At 36.2% G+C, this 17,472-nt stretch overlaps 1 protein-coding gene across 2 annotated transcripts in view; it reads left to right on the top strand.

Annotated features, from left to right (window-relative positions):
- Nucleotides 1-481: 481 nt before the first annotated feature.
- Nucleotides 482-17,472, top strand: part of lsp1a (lymphocyte specific protein 1 a) — a 67,425-nt gene continuing 50,434 nt past the window's right edge. For both annotated transcript variants that reach the window (XM_052122590.1, XM_052122591.1), the window contains exons 1-4: nucleotides 482-692; nucleotides 10,860-11,006; nucleotides 16,643-17,024; nucleotides 17,109-17,248. In XM_052122590.1, the coding sequence (XP_051978550.1) occupies nucleotides 634-692; nucleotides 10,860-11,006; nucleotides 16,643-17,024; nucleotides 17,109-17,248 (728 nt within the window). In that variant the 5' untranslated portion in view covers nucleotides 482-633. The remainder of the gene's footprint in view (nucleotides 693-10,859; nucleotides 11,007-16,642; nucleotides 17,025-17,108; nucleotides 17,249-17,472) is intronic.

Genomic DNA, 17,472 nt, shown 5'->3' with positions numbered 1-17,472 from the left:
TCAGATAATGTTCACATCAACCACCAGAATGGGGAAAAATGTGATTGCAGTGATTTCGACCGTGGCATGATTGTTTGGCAGGCTGTTTTGAGTATTTCTGTAACTGCTGATCTCCTGGGATTTTCACACACAACTTTTTCACACACAACTGAATAATATTTAAGTGAATAAAAATAATATTCTTGATGAATGTTTGTTTGTGAGCTTGTGTCTGTGAGCTTTGTTGTCCATGTAAGCAGAGTAAAAGAAAGCCTGTGTTCTGGGTTCGGGACAGGGGAGTTATGGGGGGCTGTATTCATAGCATGAGGTGGGTTATCAACTTACATTTTCCCCTGGTACAGCCACAAAAGATGTTAGAAAAGATGTTAGGTGATGGACTGGGCTCTCTCAATGAGAACCACATGCAGGAAAGGAAAAAAACAGAGGGAGGAGGAGAAGAGGAGGAGGGGAGAGTGTGTGACAAAAGCCCCGTCTCTGAGACAGGAGTGAGTGCCTCGTGGATCTCTCCTCAAATGTTGTGCGTTCAAGAAATAGTGTGAGGATTTGTGTGGGAGTCTTTGTTAGTCAGATTCAACAGAATTCAAAACTTCCCAGAATTCCACAACAAAAAGCCTGAAAAGAAAAGAAGGAACAATGTCAAGTGCAATCATGAGACGAAGCTCCAGCAAACAGGGTTTGCAAAATCTTCTAAGGTGAGGAATGATTTTGTATACCAGCCTACTTTTGTATCGAGGAATTTCAGGTTTAAAGCTCTCTGGTGTGATGATTGGTATAGTTTGTTTTACCTTTGTCCTTATTTTCTAGTCATTTTTAGGGTCTTCATTCAGACAAATGATGATTAATATGGGTTATTTATGTTTGAAATGAAAGCTTATTTGATATTACAGCTTATAACTTTTTATCTATGTTTACATATATCTTAACTTTTATGGTTTTGGCAGAGGCTTTCTCAACAAAGCAAATTACAGGACAATACATTGTGTTTGTTATGATTAGTTATATAGTCAAATAGAGGTGGAGACCTAAGACAAAACCACATAAAGTACAATTACTGTGAATCTCATAAAGCCTGCGAAGAACATGTTCGGGTCTTATTTTAGCCTAAAATCAAAAGAAAAAAATGAGTCATTATAATGTGCTTAAAGCAACTTAATGGCCATTTTGGGACCATTAAGATTTTTGGCATTATAACATAATTTTTAAGCACAATTAAGCACATTTCACCAAAAAAAAATATATTAGATTAAGAATTTATACATTATGTTTGCATTTGTTGTACTACCTTTAATATATGAATTTATTTTCAGTAATATACAGTAGGAAAATGAAAATACTCAAGTATACTCAGTATTACACACAAGTGAGTGAAAGAACACAAAATAAAAAGTCCACAAAAATTACAGTAATAAGAATTTGGTGGAAAATTGTTGTGAAAATTACATTTATTTTCTCTATGCAAATTTCTCGTTTTCTTCTATGGATACTGGGGGGACAAATTTTCATTTGATTAATTTCAAATTTCAGATTACAGTCTCAATACAGATTAAATAGAATTAGGACTATATTTTATGATTGTAGCTTTTATGTTTCCACAACAGCCAAACATTTATTACACCTTCACATCTTGTTGTCTTTATAGAGAAGTGTGTCATGTAGTTTATTGAGGCTTTTATCAACAGGACGTTTGTGAGTTCCATAATTAAATGGGGTATCCGACCCGCTGACCTGAATTAGGAGTGACATACATTGATATGACTGGCTTTAAATGTCTATAAATCTGATGTAAACCAACTATTAATTAGTAAACTACAGTTTTGTTTATCAAAAATTAGGCATTATTTCACAATGTACTAGTTCAAATACAGACAATTGCCAACCACCCAACTATTTGAGAGTCAAAATAGGTGTTCTCCATAAACATAAATGTGTCCATTCAGCATTCTTCCTGAATGTGTCCATCATCTATTCAATGATATGTAAACCAATACATGAACCACTCCCTTAATACATATAAAAAAGACAAAATGAATAGTGTGAACACTGTGTATACAATCGGAAATCAAACAAAAGTATACACAATCACTGTATTTATTACAGACAGTAATTCAGGTGGATCAGGTATACTTTGTCAAATACTCCCCAAAAAGGTTGCATTAATGCAGACAGGGTGGATTTATTTCTCAAGACTTTTCATAGCTGCCAAGAACAGCCTTTTCTCACACTATTAATGGCCTGCATTCATACTCAGAACTGTTATGTGGTTTGCAGAGACATGTATCGGATATGTCTATTACAACCCTGTGTATACAACTCATCAATGCATTTTGAAAACCATTAAAACCATTGACACTGTCACAGTGATACTTACAACAGAAAACATAATATACAGTTTTCTAAAGGCTAATTTAAATGCACAGCCTTTGCCACCACCAACAAAAGACAACGGAAACATTTTATTTTCCCTTTTAAAGGGTAACTAAACACCTGCTCAGAGTCTGACTCCACCCACTAGAAATATTTGAAAATGCTGGAAAAGTGGGCAGACCCCGGCGGGGATAGAGGGAACGAACCGAGTGCGGTGCTGAGCAGGGGGGCACCTGAGACTCGTAGTGACGGATTAATTGACAGCTGCTGTCAGACTCTATGTTATTATTATTCCTCACACGGTCGCAAGACGACATGTACATGAATCTGGCATGGTGAGCTGGAACCTGCTTACGTCAGCTGTCACCGCTTACGTCACGAAGTACCGCAAACAGCCAATAGGAAAATGCAACTGCAGTAGCCACCGTTCAACCTGAAGAGGGCAGCACTCAGACGTTTTTTACACCATATATTGTAGAATTAAAACACTTTATACACAAATGTCAAAAAAATTACTTGAATCAATGACCAGTACTAATAAAGCCCCATGCTTACAGATCATTAACTAAAAAAAGTTGGTTTAGGGTTTAGTTACCCTTTAAAAGTGGATAGGTCTATTTATTTAGTTAAATATGCACACTTATATGGGTAGTTGCTTTATATTACTTGAATTTTGCAATGATTCCCTGTTTTCTGCGACCTTATCAGAACAGACCTGCAACCTGCAGCTGTTGCCCACCAGTTGAGAGTGTAAGATTTTACCGTACACTTCAAGATTTTAACATTTAAACTTCAACATTTAACTTTGGAGTCATTATAACTCAGTGGAAGTTGGTTATTTAATGGTATTTACCATTGCATATTTAAAATGGAGATATATGAAAATGGAGTCTAGTAGGTGTGTCATTACCCCTGCATCCTCATGTGTGGACATTAAGATTTGGCTTCGCAATAAGCTATGCTTAATTGCATTTCTTTTAAAACCAACCGATCTCAGTTCAGGAGACTCTAGGCTGTCATTAAAGGGTTAAACGTTCAGTTCACTGATTCAAGTGACAAAACAACTTGGTGCCAATCTCAGCTGAGTTTGTCTTTGGGAGAGAACACAACATAACTACATCTGGTAAGAAAGCAGGTTACGTTTTCTCATTAAACTACACACTCTCAGAGTGAAATCGTAAGGATTCATACTTTTCCCAGACTTTTCTAAATTTGGCTAATTCCTATGATATCGTGCAACTGCACTTGCATTAATTCGTCCGACTTTCACTACAGCCAGTGACGTCGCTGGACATAATTCCCAACTCATATGTGAAAATTACCTGCTTCTGTCACACACAATAGTTTCCTATTATGTTTACACACTCTAGTGATCAGTTAGGATTAGACAAGGGGTTTGGGTATAGGCATAATATTAATAAGTATATCCTTAATGCCTAATGTGCGAAACTCGCACTTCCGTATTAGAAATCTGGGCCCATCCCATTCCCTCACCCTACCACTGTTGGTGTTGGATCATTTTACTCACCATATACATGCATGCTATGACTACACCTCAATGACAAACCACCCTTCACGTAAAGTCATGACATGATACTTCATTAACTAATCATATATTCATTATAATTATATGAGTAATTAATAATTAGTAAATAATGATGTGTCAGTAATGACATTGTTACATTAAAAAAAATTTAATACATGCATTAAGAAAGAGTTAAAAGTGATTAAAACAGTTAAAAATACTTTTTTAGAAACACTTTTAATGTGATAAAACAATACTAAAGACAAGAGTGTTTTGAAATGCTTCACAAGTGAACATTTTTGATATATCATTCCAAACATATATTTATACTTTCTTGCTTCTGTGGAACACAAAAGGAGAAATTTACTGAAGAATGTACTTGTCAATGTTTTCCATGCAAGAATGGGGCCAGGAAGTGTTGCAGTTAGACTCCAGATGTTTTTGATGGAACTTTAATGATGAATGAATGACAGACACCAGGAATAGAGATCTGTTCTTTTATATTTCCCAGGAACAATTCTGTGAAGACATATTTAAGGCTTTTTCAATGAATGACCATATGTGCATCAGCCATGCTTTTCTATGATTAAAAATATATTTAATGTATGCAGACAGAATATAGGTTCAAGAAAATAAATAGGCCATTACATATTTTCCCATCTAAAAGTAGAATTTTATTTTTAATTTCAATTTCTTATTAGTAAATTATAATGTTATATTAAACATAAAAAAACAAAAATTAAATATTCTGTGAACTACATTTAATAAAATAAAATCTTTAAATATGAAATGCAAGTAAACTATATTGAATTAAGTCTCATTTTAAACATATACACATTCAAAGGAAACCCCAAGCATACAGTATATACAGTATTAAATTATTTATGTTGCGTGTTTCGTCTCTCCCCATCTCACTGGATGTCAATGGTAATATGCTAATATAAGTACATACATTCAAATAACAAAATACATTTAAATATTGCACATAACATGATGTGTGTGACTCTATGTTCAGACTGCAGGCAAATTGGATTCGCACTATTAATTGCAAGTGAACAAAGCAGATTTGCGCATTCAGACATAACCACCGTCGCACAAGAAATAGCAGTGACGGAGGAGACTGGCAAATATTGTGATGTTCGGTGCTGCAGTCACCGATGTTTAACGTCATGGTTGTGTGTTGTGTTAAGAGTGAAGCAAAAGACCATTTGAAATCTGAATTGAGCAGTCAGAGTGTCCGGACCACCTCCTATGTGGTTTTTGCTGTCCAGACTATCAAAAACTCATCTGGATACAATCTGAATATGCAAAAAATCAGATTTTTTTGTGGCAGTCTGAACAAGGCCTTACATTTGTTGTTAAATTGGTCTAATAAAACAACCAATATTTTCAGATTAAAAATGCCAGCATTACAGAGAAGCACAGCAAACACCTACACCAACTACTATACCAGTATCAATAATCAATAATATAAATAATAATATCAATTATATCAATAAGTATCAATTATAGTATCAATATCAGTAGAGTTACATTCATAAATGTCCACATCATCATCAACATCATTTACATTTTTGATGAAACTTACCAATTAATCATGAAAAATAATGACACGTAATAAAAACCAAATATTGATCCAGTAATAACAGCACTCTTTACCATATGGTCTGGATGACGAGTGAACTAAGTGGTAAATATGAAATAAGGTAAATATGAAGGAAAAGGGATTCACGCAAAATGGGTTGAGATTATCGGCAATTAATGTTTTTCTGTGTTTGATGAGGACGATCTATAAAATAATAATCATGTGTCATCTAATGGCGTTAGTAGCGAAACTGCAAAAAGCAAAAGTTAGTAAATGTATGAAATATTAAATAATGAAATAAATATTAATATTTATTTAATTCAAGTTTGAAGTACTTCATATTCATTCTAATAAAGCCTGTTTGATTTAATATGTAATGTAACAAACATTTGATGTAACATTTTGGGAGTTTACTGTCAAATGTTAAGTAATGCATTTACTATCAAACATGCATGAAACAATATTACATCCGTCGTATTTAAAGTTAGTTCTTCATTAGTTCTTGATTAGTCCATGCCTTAACTTATCATTAATTAATGCTAAAGTAAGTATTAATTCAGATATTAATTCATGATTATTCATATACCCTTATTTTAAAGTGTTACCCCATTTTAAAAATTGCATTATTTATTGCGAAACTGCATGCTGTTAAACAATGTCCACGTGCATGGACAATAGGACTATCTTTCCATAAAAATCCCATATTCACTGTGCATTATCACATTGAGAATCAATAGATGCATCCAAAAGCTGGAAATTGTTGCTTCCACAGCAACTGTATACAGAGTTAGGAGGAAAATAAGATGCATTTTAAACTATTCTGAGACCAGTAAATACAGACAGCACACTGGAGGTTAAGTCATTCACTAATTAGGGAGCAAGGGAGCATCCTATAGCTTTCCAATGCAGCCAAGTGCATTCAATTCTAACATCTGATGTTTCACGCTGCAGATGATGTTTGCACAAATCAACATGGTTGGCAGACTTGGATAATCAGTACATGGGTTCAATTCTTTAACATGGTTGGCAGTGATTTGGACAATGCTGACCATTACTTTGAATTAGAATGAATTATGTTAAATTCTGATTGGTAAAATGCTTCAGCACTGGCTATCACTTATTGGTTTGACTGTGAAAAGAGAGAACATTGAGATTTTGTTGCCAAACAACCATTTTTGTTGTAACATAAAAGTAAATTTTTTGATTTGTGCTTTTCCGAATAGACATTCATCCAAACCCGTTTTACAGAAAATCAGCTGTAACATCAGTAATGTCTCAAAAACATGAATAATCAACACTCCTGGGAACAGAATAAACAATTTGATACACATTATCTGACTTTCTATAGCTTGGTATTATTTATTATTTATTTAACAGCGGGACTTAACTTCATCCCGCTGTCCACATATGTGGACATACATTTTATGGAAAACATTTTGGTCTGAATAATGTTCTTTTTTTTTTGCATGTTTCTTAGGAGCTAAAAAAGGGAATACAAATGGCAAACAGTAGTCAGGCTCGCATATCAGGAGATTAAAATATCCAATTTAAATGGCTGTACACCATTATTGCTGGTAGAGCTGTAAAGGTGATTGACTTTGCCTTCTCAAAGAAAGTCCTCATTCTTGAAAGAAACAAATCTTTTAAAGTTTCAGTACTCAAAACCTGGAATCAAAACCGTATTTGGTAGTTGTATCAGTCCCTCTATCAAAATAAAATGTAATATATGTTAATGTAGGGGGGAAAAGATGTTGGTTTTAACCAGCATGAAACGTCTCTCTTATTGTGGTCAAAGCCGTGACCCCCTGATCCGGGAACTTTACGCAAACTACTCTTCTGTTTACAATACTCTGATAAGAGCTGCAGGAATGCCGAGGGCTTAGCTGTTTGACTGAAAGGGGGAATGAACTTTACCATCCCCGTGACACTGTGCCCCCCCATGTCATTAAGCAAGCAGCACACATTAAGGCTTTTAGAAATAGGTTGTGTTCCATTTGGAATTAATAAGGTTTCAGATACTCAGATATCATATGGTGACTAGCTGTTGCAGAGTAATGGATTGAAATGTGTGTAAATATGTCCCAATCATATATTAATAAGATTACATGAGTAAATACTGTACAAAAACATCAGCTCTTTGTATTTACATTTTTGTGTAGTAACTGAGGGATATATTCTCTCTTTAATTATGTTAATAAATAAATCTATTCTAGCGCTCTCTGAATTACATTATTACAGATGTCACAGTCTTCATGATTCAACACTTCCCATGCCTTAGATGACTCATTTGAAATTCCTTAATTTCTGGATACTTTTGGAAACATGAATGTGAAGTTGTGGCCACACACTGTCGAGAGGAAGATACTAAAGTTTGTCAATAACTTGCTTTTACTCCATAAATCTGTCTCGCTATGATGACATCATCTGACTCAGAGGGTCAATAAACCTCCCAGCTGCCCTTCACTGCAGATACAAAAGGCCAGAGGAAGAAATACTAGCATTCATCACTCAGATCTCAATGCTCATCATTGCCATTATGACCCGTAATCACTATCACAAGCTGTGACGTGCTGGTGATGACTGTGCTTGTGATGACATCTTTGCAAAATAAATAAATAAATTGCCTCATGGATGACTAGCAAGTCTAGTTGGATAGCTACATGGAAAGTATAGTAAATTAAATAGTAAAGAAGGAAAAAGTAATCAAAATAATTTAAGTTAACATAAATATCGCTTGTTTGGTGTTGACACGTAGTAAGTGTAACAAATTTGTGTGAAATTTGCTTTTCCTAGAAATACATCCCAGGGACACGAATATTCCTGTAATCTGAGAATCACCCATTCACGTGTAGTAGAAGTAATGCAGTACCTAGTCCTGTCTTTGTTTGGTGAATTGGCAGATTTTACTATTTGAGAGCCAAATTGTTTACACTTTTCGAGGAAATCAAATTACAAATGGCTTACTTATAGTTGTCTATGCATTTTAAAATGGGATAGTAGTGTTTAACTTTGACAAAATGACACACATCAGCTTAAACATTTGTGACTGACCCATCTAGTTCAGCCTGTCCACTGCAAGACCAGTCTTGGCAGGGGTAAATTAGGTCTGGCAACAATGGCGAAAAACATTACCCAATCTGTCAACCCCTCCAAATTCTTCCTGCTCTGAGCTCTAGTCTGTGGAAGTTTAATCACACAGTGTCAAAGGAGGTGATACATGCCGAATGCATGCCAGGGTCTTGTTTTCTTTTCCCTTTCTCTTTCACCCTCTTTCTCTCTCACTTTATATTTCCTATTTTATTCAGAAATAGCTCTGAGATACATTTTGTCAATCTCTGTTTGACATACATTTAGAATGACGGAAAATCTGTTTTCACTTTCATGAATTCTGGAAGACGGTATTTCCAGACAAGATGAAGGAAAAAGAAAAATAGGCAGGATGATAGTGGTAAATAAATCAGATGTTGAATGACATCATTGGCAGTACTGACATCATTCAAATTACTCTTGCCAAAGGAAGGAATCCCTGTTGAGTGATTAACAGCATATAAATATCAGAGGCACTGGAAATGTGTGTGACACATCAGATCCTGCCGTAAGCCCTTTGTGAAAGTGCACCGGTAGTTTCAATATGTGGTTTGCTCTACATTAGTTGAAACTGGACTTTCCTTTGTCTAAATCCTCCCAGCTATCACTAGATTTTAATAAAGGTGACTACAGAAGAAATGAAATAAAGTAAAATTAAAGAGGTAACTGGAATGAAGGAGAAGTCCTTGGCTATTATCACACTGCGGCCAATTTTGATTTGTTTTTCAGATCTTATATTTGGGGCTGATATTTAGTCATTTTGTAAGTTGTGAAATTGGATCAAAGTGGCTTCCATAGTAGGGTAAGGTGGGGGAAGACGCCCCCCAGGGTAAGATGATCTGAAAAAGATCTGAATATCAACATTTGTGAGAAGTATTCCATCCAAAAAATTTTAGGTTAAATGATCAAATATTTTGTCATGGGAAAATAGTGATCTCTGACATTCTATTATGCTGGATATTAAAAGTTTTTAATGCCTATTTGTTAATGGGAGATCTGTGGACATAGTAAAGTATTTAGATTTTTGAAGTAAAAAATATTGTTTTAATTTTGATCTGACAAGTTAAAGTTAGACCTTTGGGGTAAGATTGCCCCTCTTAAGTACTGAGGTTTGTTACCACCACAGTAACACAGAACATGCGTGAGTATGTTCAACCAGACTGCACGTTGGTAATGCATTGGCCAGTAGTGTATAGTGTTGCTCGCAACTGCATATGCGTACTTGCTTAAAGTTTGTTTCTAGCCTAAGAAATCACAGTCAGTACCCATCATATACTACGTGATATTCTGTAAAATCAGTCAACTCAGATTGGTCCAATATCTGTAGAATGGAGAAGACAAGCACAGACTCGTCTCGATTGCAAATAGGGGCTAAAATCTTTGTTAAAGTCTATTCATGTAATCAAACTAAAAACCCTCTTCAAAGAGCTATTTTTCATATATAAGGTTCTTGAGTCAGCTACATGTTTTTTTTAGCAATTAAAAAGATCTTCAGATCAGTGTATGTACCAGTACATTAATGGTTTTCTAAAGAACTACAGCATAAAAAGATCTCTGTGGAATTTAAAAAGGTTATCCTATGGCTTCAGGCTATAAAACCTTAACATTTTTTAGAGTGTTGATGAAGCACTGTTGATCTGTCAACATGTGCTTTTATGGCTAGTTGTAAAGCATTTTAGCAGTCTGTGACCTCAATGGTAATTCTTTGATGGTCATTAGTGACCTGTGAGCACCCTTAATTGATGCAGAAGCCAGGCTAAGACTTTAAGCCCTGACTAAATATCCATTATGCTCTAGGACAAGGCAAGTTACTGCCTCCTGCCTTTTACATTTGTAAGACATTAGCAGGACTAAGCACTAGCAAATGGATCGTCTTGCGCTAATGAAATCAGTTTGTTTTGCTTGCTTTTCAGGTTTGGTGTGAGCACAGATTCTCTGGCCGAGCGTAGAAAGTTTACACATGCATCTTCACTCAAGCACAGACTTGAAGATGGCATACTTGTGTATGCATCCATGTTATTGTTTGCGTTTGTTTATAGGCTACAAAAAATAAAGATTCCTCAACGTCTTGAGTGTGATTTTGCATGGGACTCCATTCTCCATCACTCAACCATCGGTGGTGGTGAAAGCCAAAGCAGATGTTCCACTGGCTCCTAATCTCAGCCATCTTTTAAGAAGTCCATATATCATAGTCAATAATGCTCTTCTGGGCTATAGGTCATTCATCATATTGGTCAACAAAGTCAAATGGTTGTCATCAGTTGTAGTGAGGGGTCGTTCTCATTTCTATTTCTGCAGAGTGACAGCCCAGCGGAGTATCGAAGATGCAGAAGAGATTGAGAGAGAGAGACGGCGTAGGATCCGGGAGACCTTCCGAAATCAACACAGCCTGTCTGGATCTGCAGGGTCTCCTCAGGATAGTGCGAGCCCACATGGGGCTAGCCTGTAAGTGTGAAACAAGCTTCATGTTTCAATCATTCACACTACACCTGGTTTTTGTTTGGCTTGTTCTATTGCAGATTTCCATCTAAAATACATAGAACAATGTAGCCTTTCATGCTAGGAAGCATTATGTCTGACTTAAGTCTGCTTGCTATTAAACAAGGAGGAGGTATATAGAGTAATACCTGGAGAGAGCTTTCTGCTAGCAACTTATCACAGCCATTTATCTCAATGGTAGTTGTTTGGCTGGTGCATGCAAATTTAACTCTTGGTCAGTTCGGGGCACATTTTTTGAGCCAATCACCTGATCTGTTTATGCCATGTGACTATTAACTCTGGAGTCACTGGAAAAAGGGGACTTCAAGCAACAGATGCGAACAGGATGGCTACAACGAGTAAAAGTCCATAGCCAAGAAAACCTAGATTTACACTTTGAACAATATTCGCCTATCAGTGTTGATGACTGCAATTAACTATGAACTTCTGTGGTTATTGCACCACATAGCGGTGCTTCAAATCAACATATGAGTTTTGAGGAGGATGTTCAGGCTACTTAATGTGCTCACCACACATCATCTCTTGTATCGCTAACGTTAATGCTAACAAAACAGTAAAAATCAAGCATTTAGACAGAACGCCGAAGCCACCCACAGCTGTCACTTAAAGATCATAATGATGTCTTGACAATGCTGATTTGCTGATGGAACTCAAAAAGTTTCAAGACGTCACGAGTGAAGTATTTAAAAATAATGACATGTTTTAGATTTATAGTATGTTGCTTTACAAATGTCATATTTGTTAGTATATGTGGCTACAAAAGATGCTTTTTGCCCACATAATGGTGTAGTCACGGCATCTACCAGCAGGGGCTAACTGTCGATGCTAACCAGTTGAAACTTCCTGACCCTGTTCTATTGACCCTTAGCAAAACACTGCATTCCTCAGTTACTGTTGCTCATTTAATCTAGTGCTTATAATGTGATCAAATTGAATGGATATTATCCTTACATGGGCTGGAAATGCCCATTGCAATTGACATGGCAAAGCATTTAATTTCCTATTCTTCCATGAGGAAATGGCTATTAATGAGTTACATGATTAAAGACTTTAGAGACCATGAATCAGAAAAGATTTGGAAAAAGGGGAAAATATACTTCAGTATGTGCCCTGGTAACAATGTTTTACCATATTTTCAGAGGATTGGTCAGTAACGTTTATTAGGCAGGGCTTAGCAAAGGGTCGGTTTAGTTTTATTTCTGTCTCCTTTTCCCTTAACCACACACACATACACAGGGGTACAGCTGCCCTCACATCATTACCTAATCTCTGAAGAATTTTCAGCTGAGCAGGCCTTTAGAAAAGGGTTTATGTCATATCCCACACCATAGGGCTTTGCTTTTAATCAAAGCAACATTATGGAATGTCTGTACCTCATATTTTTATAGGAGTAGAATTAAACAAATCTCTCTGAGCTCTGTGATTGAACTTGTTTACTATAGAAATAGGTTGTCTAGTACCACTCTGTAATTATCCTTAATTATAAAAAGACTATAGAAAGTTTCACTCTTGGCTTGGAGACATGTGAATCATTTTAAGAACTTGTTAGATCTTTCTGACATAGAAAAAGGTTTATTATATTGCAGGGGCAAGAGTTTTCAAACTGGTCTCACACAATTACACCTATACTTACAAAAAATCGTTCACATTTATCTGGATAATTTTGAATTGACTTATTGTTGAGGTTAAGTCATTATGCTTTCCTGAAATTCTGCTTAATAATCTTGTGGAATGTGCTCTGCATTCCTTTCAAGCAGCTACTGGAAAGATGAAATAGACTTTAAATCAGGGCTTTTCATTGAATAGTAAACAGTGACAGTGCAGCTGGTTGCATTAAAAATAGCTTGATCCTTTGTTATCCCTATTTTGAGTTTTAAAGGTGCAGGTGTGTGTGTGTATTTTAAACGCTTTGTGAACCCTTTGAGTAATCCCTTAAAATGATTTACCATGGTAACAATAGTTTCCACCAAAAACCTCATAGCTAATACAATTATTGTTCCTGCAGTAAAACCAGAACATAATAATGTGGGATTTTCTTTAAATAGACCTAGAGGGGCACATCCTGTACTTGAGGTTCATTCTTGCATTTAGATTACGCAATTTTTTAATAGAGTGCAACAGGCTTTTCATAAAATCCTCCATAAAAGAGTTATAAGACATTAACCAAACCAACCAGCTCCGAGGTGAATCACAACATCACAAAATTAGTTTTGAGGCAAAAACGTACTTGAAAACCAGACAAAAGGACAAAGGTACAAGGATATGTACTTAACGTCTTGCACAAGGGTACAAATTACAATCCCATGAATCATTGCGAAAGATGTAATAAAAAAATAAAACGTCAGGAATATATCAAACTATTGATTTTAGGTTGTTGATTTTAAGTATATAAACTACATATGTTTATTGCAAAATATTCGGATGTGTATAATTAGATAAGTTGTTTAAGGGTAAAGGGAGACCGACTTGATTTCGTCACTCACAGTGCATCATGGGAGTGCGTGGTTGCTTGTGGGCTTGGTTGGCCGCAGTTCTCTGACTGATAAACTGTTCTCTACTGTACCATGGATAATGTAGATGATTACCATTAATTCCACTAGCAAATTTGATTTTTCATCAATGAAGTCGAAATAACACAGACGAAGGCTTCAACAGAAGCATTTACCATTGATAAACAATCTCAGAGCTCAAGGTAGGTCTAAAATATTTATATGTTTCTGTTGAAAATCAATTAGTCTATGGAAAAATACAATGGTATTTTTACTTCTGGAACCAGACTGTTGCACTATACAGAGAAGCTGGAACTCTCAAAACGGCGGGTCTAGTAAAATCCCTCCATACAGATAAAAGAGCCAATCATCCTTTCATAGAGACATTGTATGTCAGATAACTCGAGAATGTGGATGTGTATTAGTTGGACCAGCCTGAAAACTTTTTTTTAACATGATCTGAGCTAAAGAAGCACAATTTATGATTCTTGTATCTGTACATACAAACTGTACTTGCTGCTTGTTTCAATAGAAAACAGCTGCTCTGGAGTATTCCCAAGGTGGCCGCCGAGTGGACTGGCTTGCCTTGAAAGCAACTTTGGCAATGTTCAGAACACAGTGCTAACTTAATGCTTACTGTGCAGTGCACACTGTATTTTTTTATTCAGATTATTTTGTGAAACAGAATGCAGCAAAAAACATTTCAACTCTTGGCAGTCAAGAAATAATGAGTCAAATAAAACATAAAACAAAATTAAGGATTACTTAATTTGTCACTGTTATGAATGCAGACGAGGAGTGGGGATCTAACTGCGGGTTCTTTATTTAACCAAAGTGAAAACAAACAAACAGGAACAAAAGAAACATCCACGGGGGAGAAACTGAAACTAAAACACGAAAACATCGGAGGTACACGGAACTGGATAACACGACAGGATGACAACGGCAAGACAGGCAACAGCGCAAACATCAGAACACAAACACATCTGAAACATTCAACGATCGACAAAGGAATGGAGAAACCAACAGGGTTTAAATACACAGACACAGGATGATCACAAACGACAATCAGGTGCGAACAATGACAGAGTGATGAGGGCCGGGAATCATGGGAATTGGAGTTTTTTTTAACAAAGACTAGTGAAACACAGGGCAGACAACAAGGGAATAGTGACAGTCACTCTTTAGGTATACTTTTCAATTAAATGTGCTCCCATCCATTGGCAAATGTAAGTGTCTAACTTGGTATTCCAAACATATGTAAAATTTGCATACTATGCAAGTATAGTATATATACTGCAGAATCTGCAAACGTTGTATGTTAGTAATTTTGTTAAATGCTATTTCGAACATACTCTTCAAGCACATATTCGCATCAGACAGATCTCATTCTTCCAGCACCTCGCACCGCAAGCATTCATTATTAAGGTGCCATGTGAAGTTAAAAATAATTCAACATTAAAAATGCGCTTCAAGACCTTTGCATTCAGTTCCAATCCATTTTGCTCCATCTAACTACAGTATTTTTGAAAGTGTTCAAAATCTTTGCCATTTGTATACGTTTTTTTAATTTAATGGCATCGGTGGCTAATATCATGTTTTATTGTAACAGTAACTCTGACTATTCAGATATGTATCAAAAAATATCATTTTCAATTTTGTATTTGTTTTTTAGACTTTATGAAGTGGAGTAAGTTACAGTATGTATGAACATAGCCCATATCTCTTCATTTTATCTTGATTTCACTCATTTCATCTCTGTGTGAAGTAGGCTACCATCGTCTGGTTGCCCCTAGCAAATGAAAGAAAACAACAAACAGTACCTTTCAAAATCCTCACAAGCACCTCAAACATCTGTTTTTGAAGGAACGTGTTTAAAGTTGGTCTTTCATGTTAATGGCTTGGCACGGTGACTTCAGCGCATAGTTTCTCTCGTCAAAGTAACACCAGTACAGGTGTGTAGGCCATGAGCTGCTTTCACTGACTGGAGCTGTTCATGCCTGAGTGAATGTTAAATTGCCCAGACCCCTGATAAATGTGATTTAAATAGGTCTGTCTCTCATTCTTGTAAAAGGGTCCAGAGCCTCACCCCAAAATAATGAGTCTAGGATGCCCTAAAGAAGAATGAAAAGTTCAGTGTTTTTGTTAATTTTGTGACAGGATGATCAATTGTACTTAACCTACTTTGCTCTGTTAAATTATTTGGATTAATCTCTGTACTTAGTAGGGAAAGGTTTTTCTTCAATTAATCTTCGATTTCCTTCAATAAATGGGTGTTCTAATTGTATTGGATGCAAGAGTCTCCCACTCACAACCATACAACCTGTGTGTTATGTTTCCATGTGATAGCTTTGCATAAGGAAAAGACCAACATGTAAGTTATTGCTCACTAATAATCTAATTCAACTTAATTTTACTTAAAATTTAATTTGCACTTGTGCCAATTTAAACTTGCTGCTTCAATTCGTGTCCCACCAGATTTCACTTGAATGACATCAAACTCCATTGGTTTTTCAGAATTATCATGATGCGTTATTGAACTCATTGGGGTAAAACATTGGTGAGAAAATAGTTTTTATCAAATAATGACTTAAATGCTCTTACACAAAATGTAGAATTGCTTAAATGTTGCCTCAAAATTCGCCACTCATTATTTCCCATGCAAATTAGCTTTGCGGCAAATTCTTCATTGTCACCAAATTTTCGCTGCTGGTTCACCACTACCAGTGAATAGCTGTAAATGTTTGCCAAATATTTGCATTGAATAGCAAGCTTATTTGAATGTGAAAATGAGTGGTGAATTTGCAACAAGTTTGCCAGAACTCAAGATATTTTGCAAGGGTTAAGCTGGAAAAAAGCACACAAAATGAATGGACCCCTTTTATGGAACTCTTTTGTTGCTTTACTGCCTTAGATCTTAACAGTCACTGGTCAAAAATATTAAAGAGAGAGAGGGAAAATGAGGCTAGGGCCTGACGCAAGCTGAATTCAAACCAACATCTCCCACATGAGCACCAAAGCACATGCACTAAACAATAGACAACACCCCAAAAATATTCTGTTCACTTTAAGCTGTTTTTTATTTTTATACAGCTATGAAGGTGACCTCAGCACCTTCAAACCCAGCAGCCCAATGACTCTGGATGAGGATGAAGGCTTCAGTGACTGGACCCAAAGGCTGGAAAGAGGAACACGTCCTAGACCAGAAAAGAACGGTCCTGAGGAAACGCTACATGAGGAGGATAAAAGAGCGAATGCAAGATCTAGACAAAAGGAGAAGACCAGTTTCACCACCTCAATGCAGCATCACCAAACTCAAAACACAAACCAAGAGGATGAGGTAGAGGTAGAGGGACAACGACTAGTGAGGAAAAGCAATGAGAGCGTGAACAGACATAGTCCAGAGGAATGGCATGAAGACATCAGAAACATCAAAAGAACACAACAGGAAACAAAGCCACCAACGGTGAACAAGGTACCATGAGAAGTGTCATTATATTAGAAGTATTGTACATGTTGTCTTTTATTATTGTGTCTAAATCAAAACCTTCATTCACAGATGAAAGAGGAGAGAAAGGAGGTGAAGGTGTCATACACTTCTAAAGTCTTCCTACAGCAGGACAGTCTGGCTAATGGTAATGGAGTAGCAGCTGTTGAGGAAGTGACATCACATTTGGTTAAAACCAAAAGATCTCCAAGGTAATGTGCTTATACTGTATTCATTTACATATTAATTGGGTATTGCAATTCATTGCATATTTCGAAAGTCATAAAACGAATCGGTTACCTAACATAACCTCGGTTCTCTCTAGATGAGGGAACGAGTATTGCGTAAGCTAGCTTACGCTACGGGAAAGATTAATCTTTTCTGAGATATTGAAGCCAAAAAATTATCCTTAATTTTGTATCATTTGTCAACGCAG

The sequence above is a fragment of the Xyrauchen texanus genome, chromosome 49, assembly GCF_025860055.1.
Source record: "Xyrauchen texanus isolate HMW12.3.18 chromosome 49, RBS_HiC_50CHRs, whole genome shotgun sequence".
NCBI classification, from domain to species: Eukaryota; Metazoa; Chordata; class Actinopteri; order Cypriniformes; family Catostomidae; genus Xyrauchen; species Xyrauchen texanus.
Note: the sequence above shows the minus strand (reverse complement) of the source record. Positions and strands in the feature narration are given on the sequence as shown.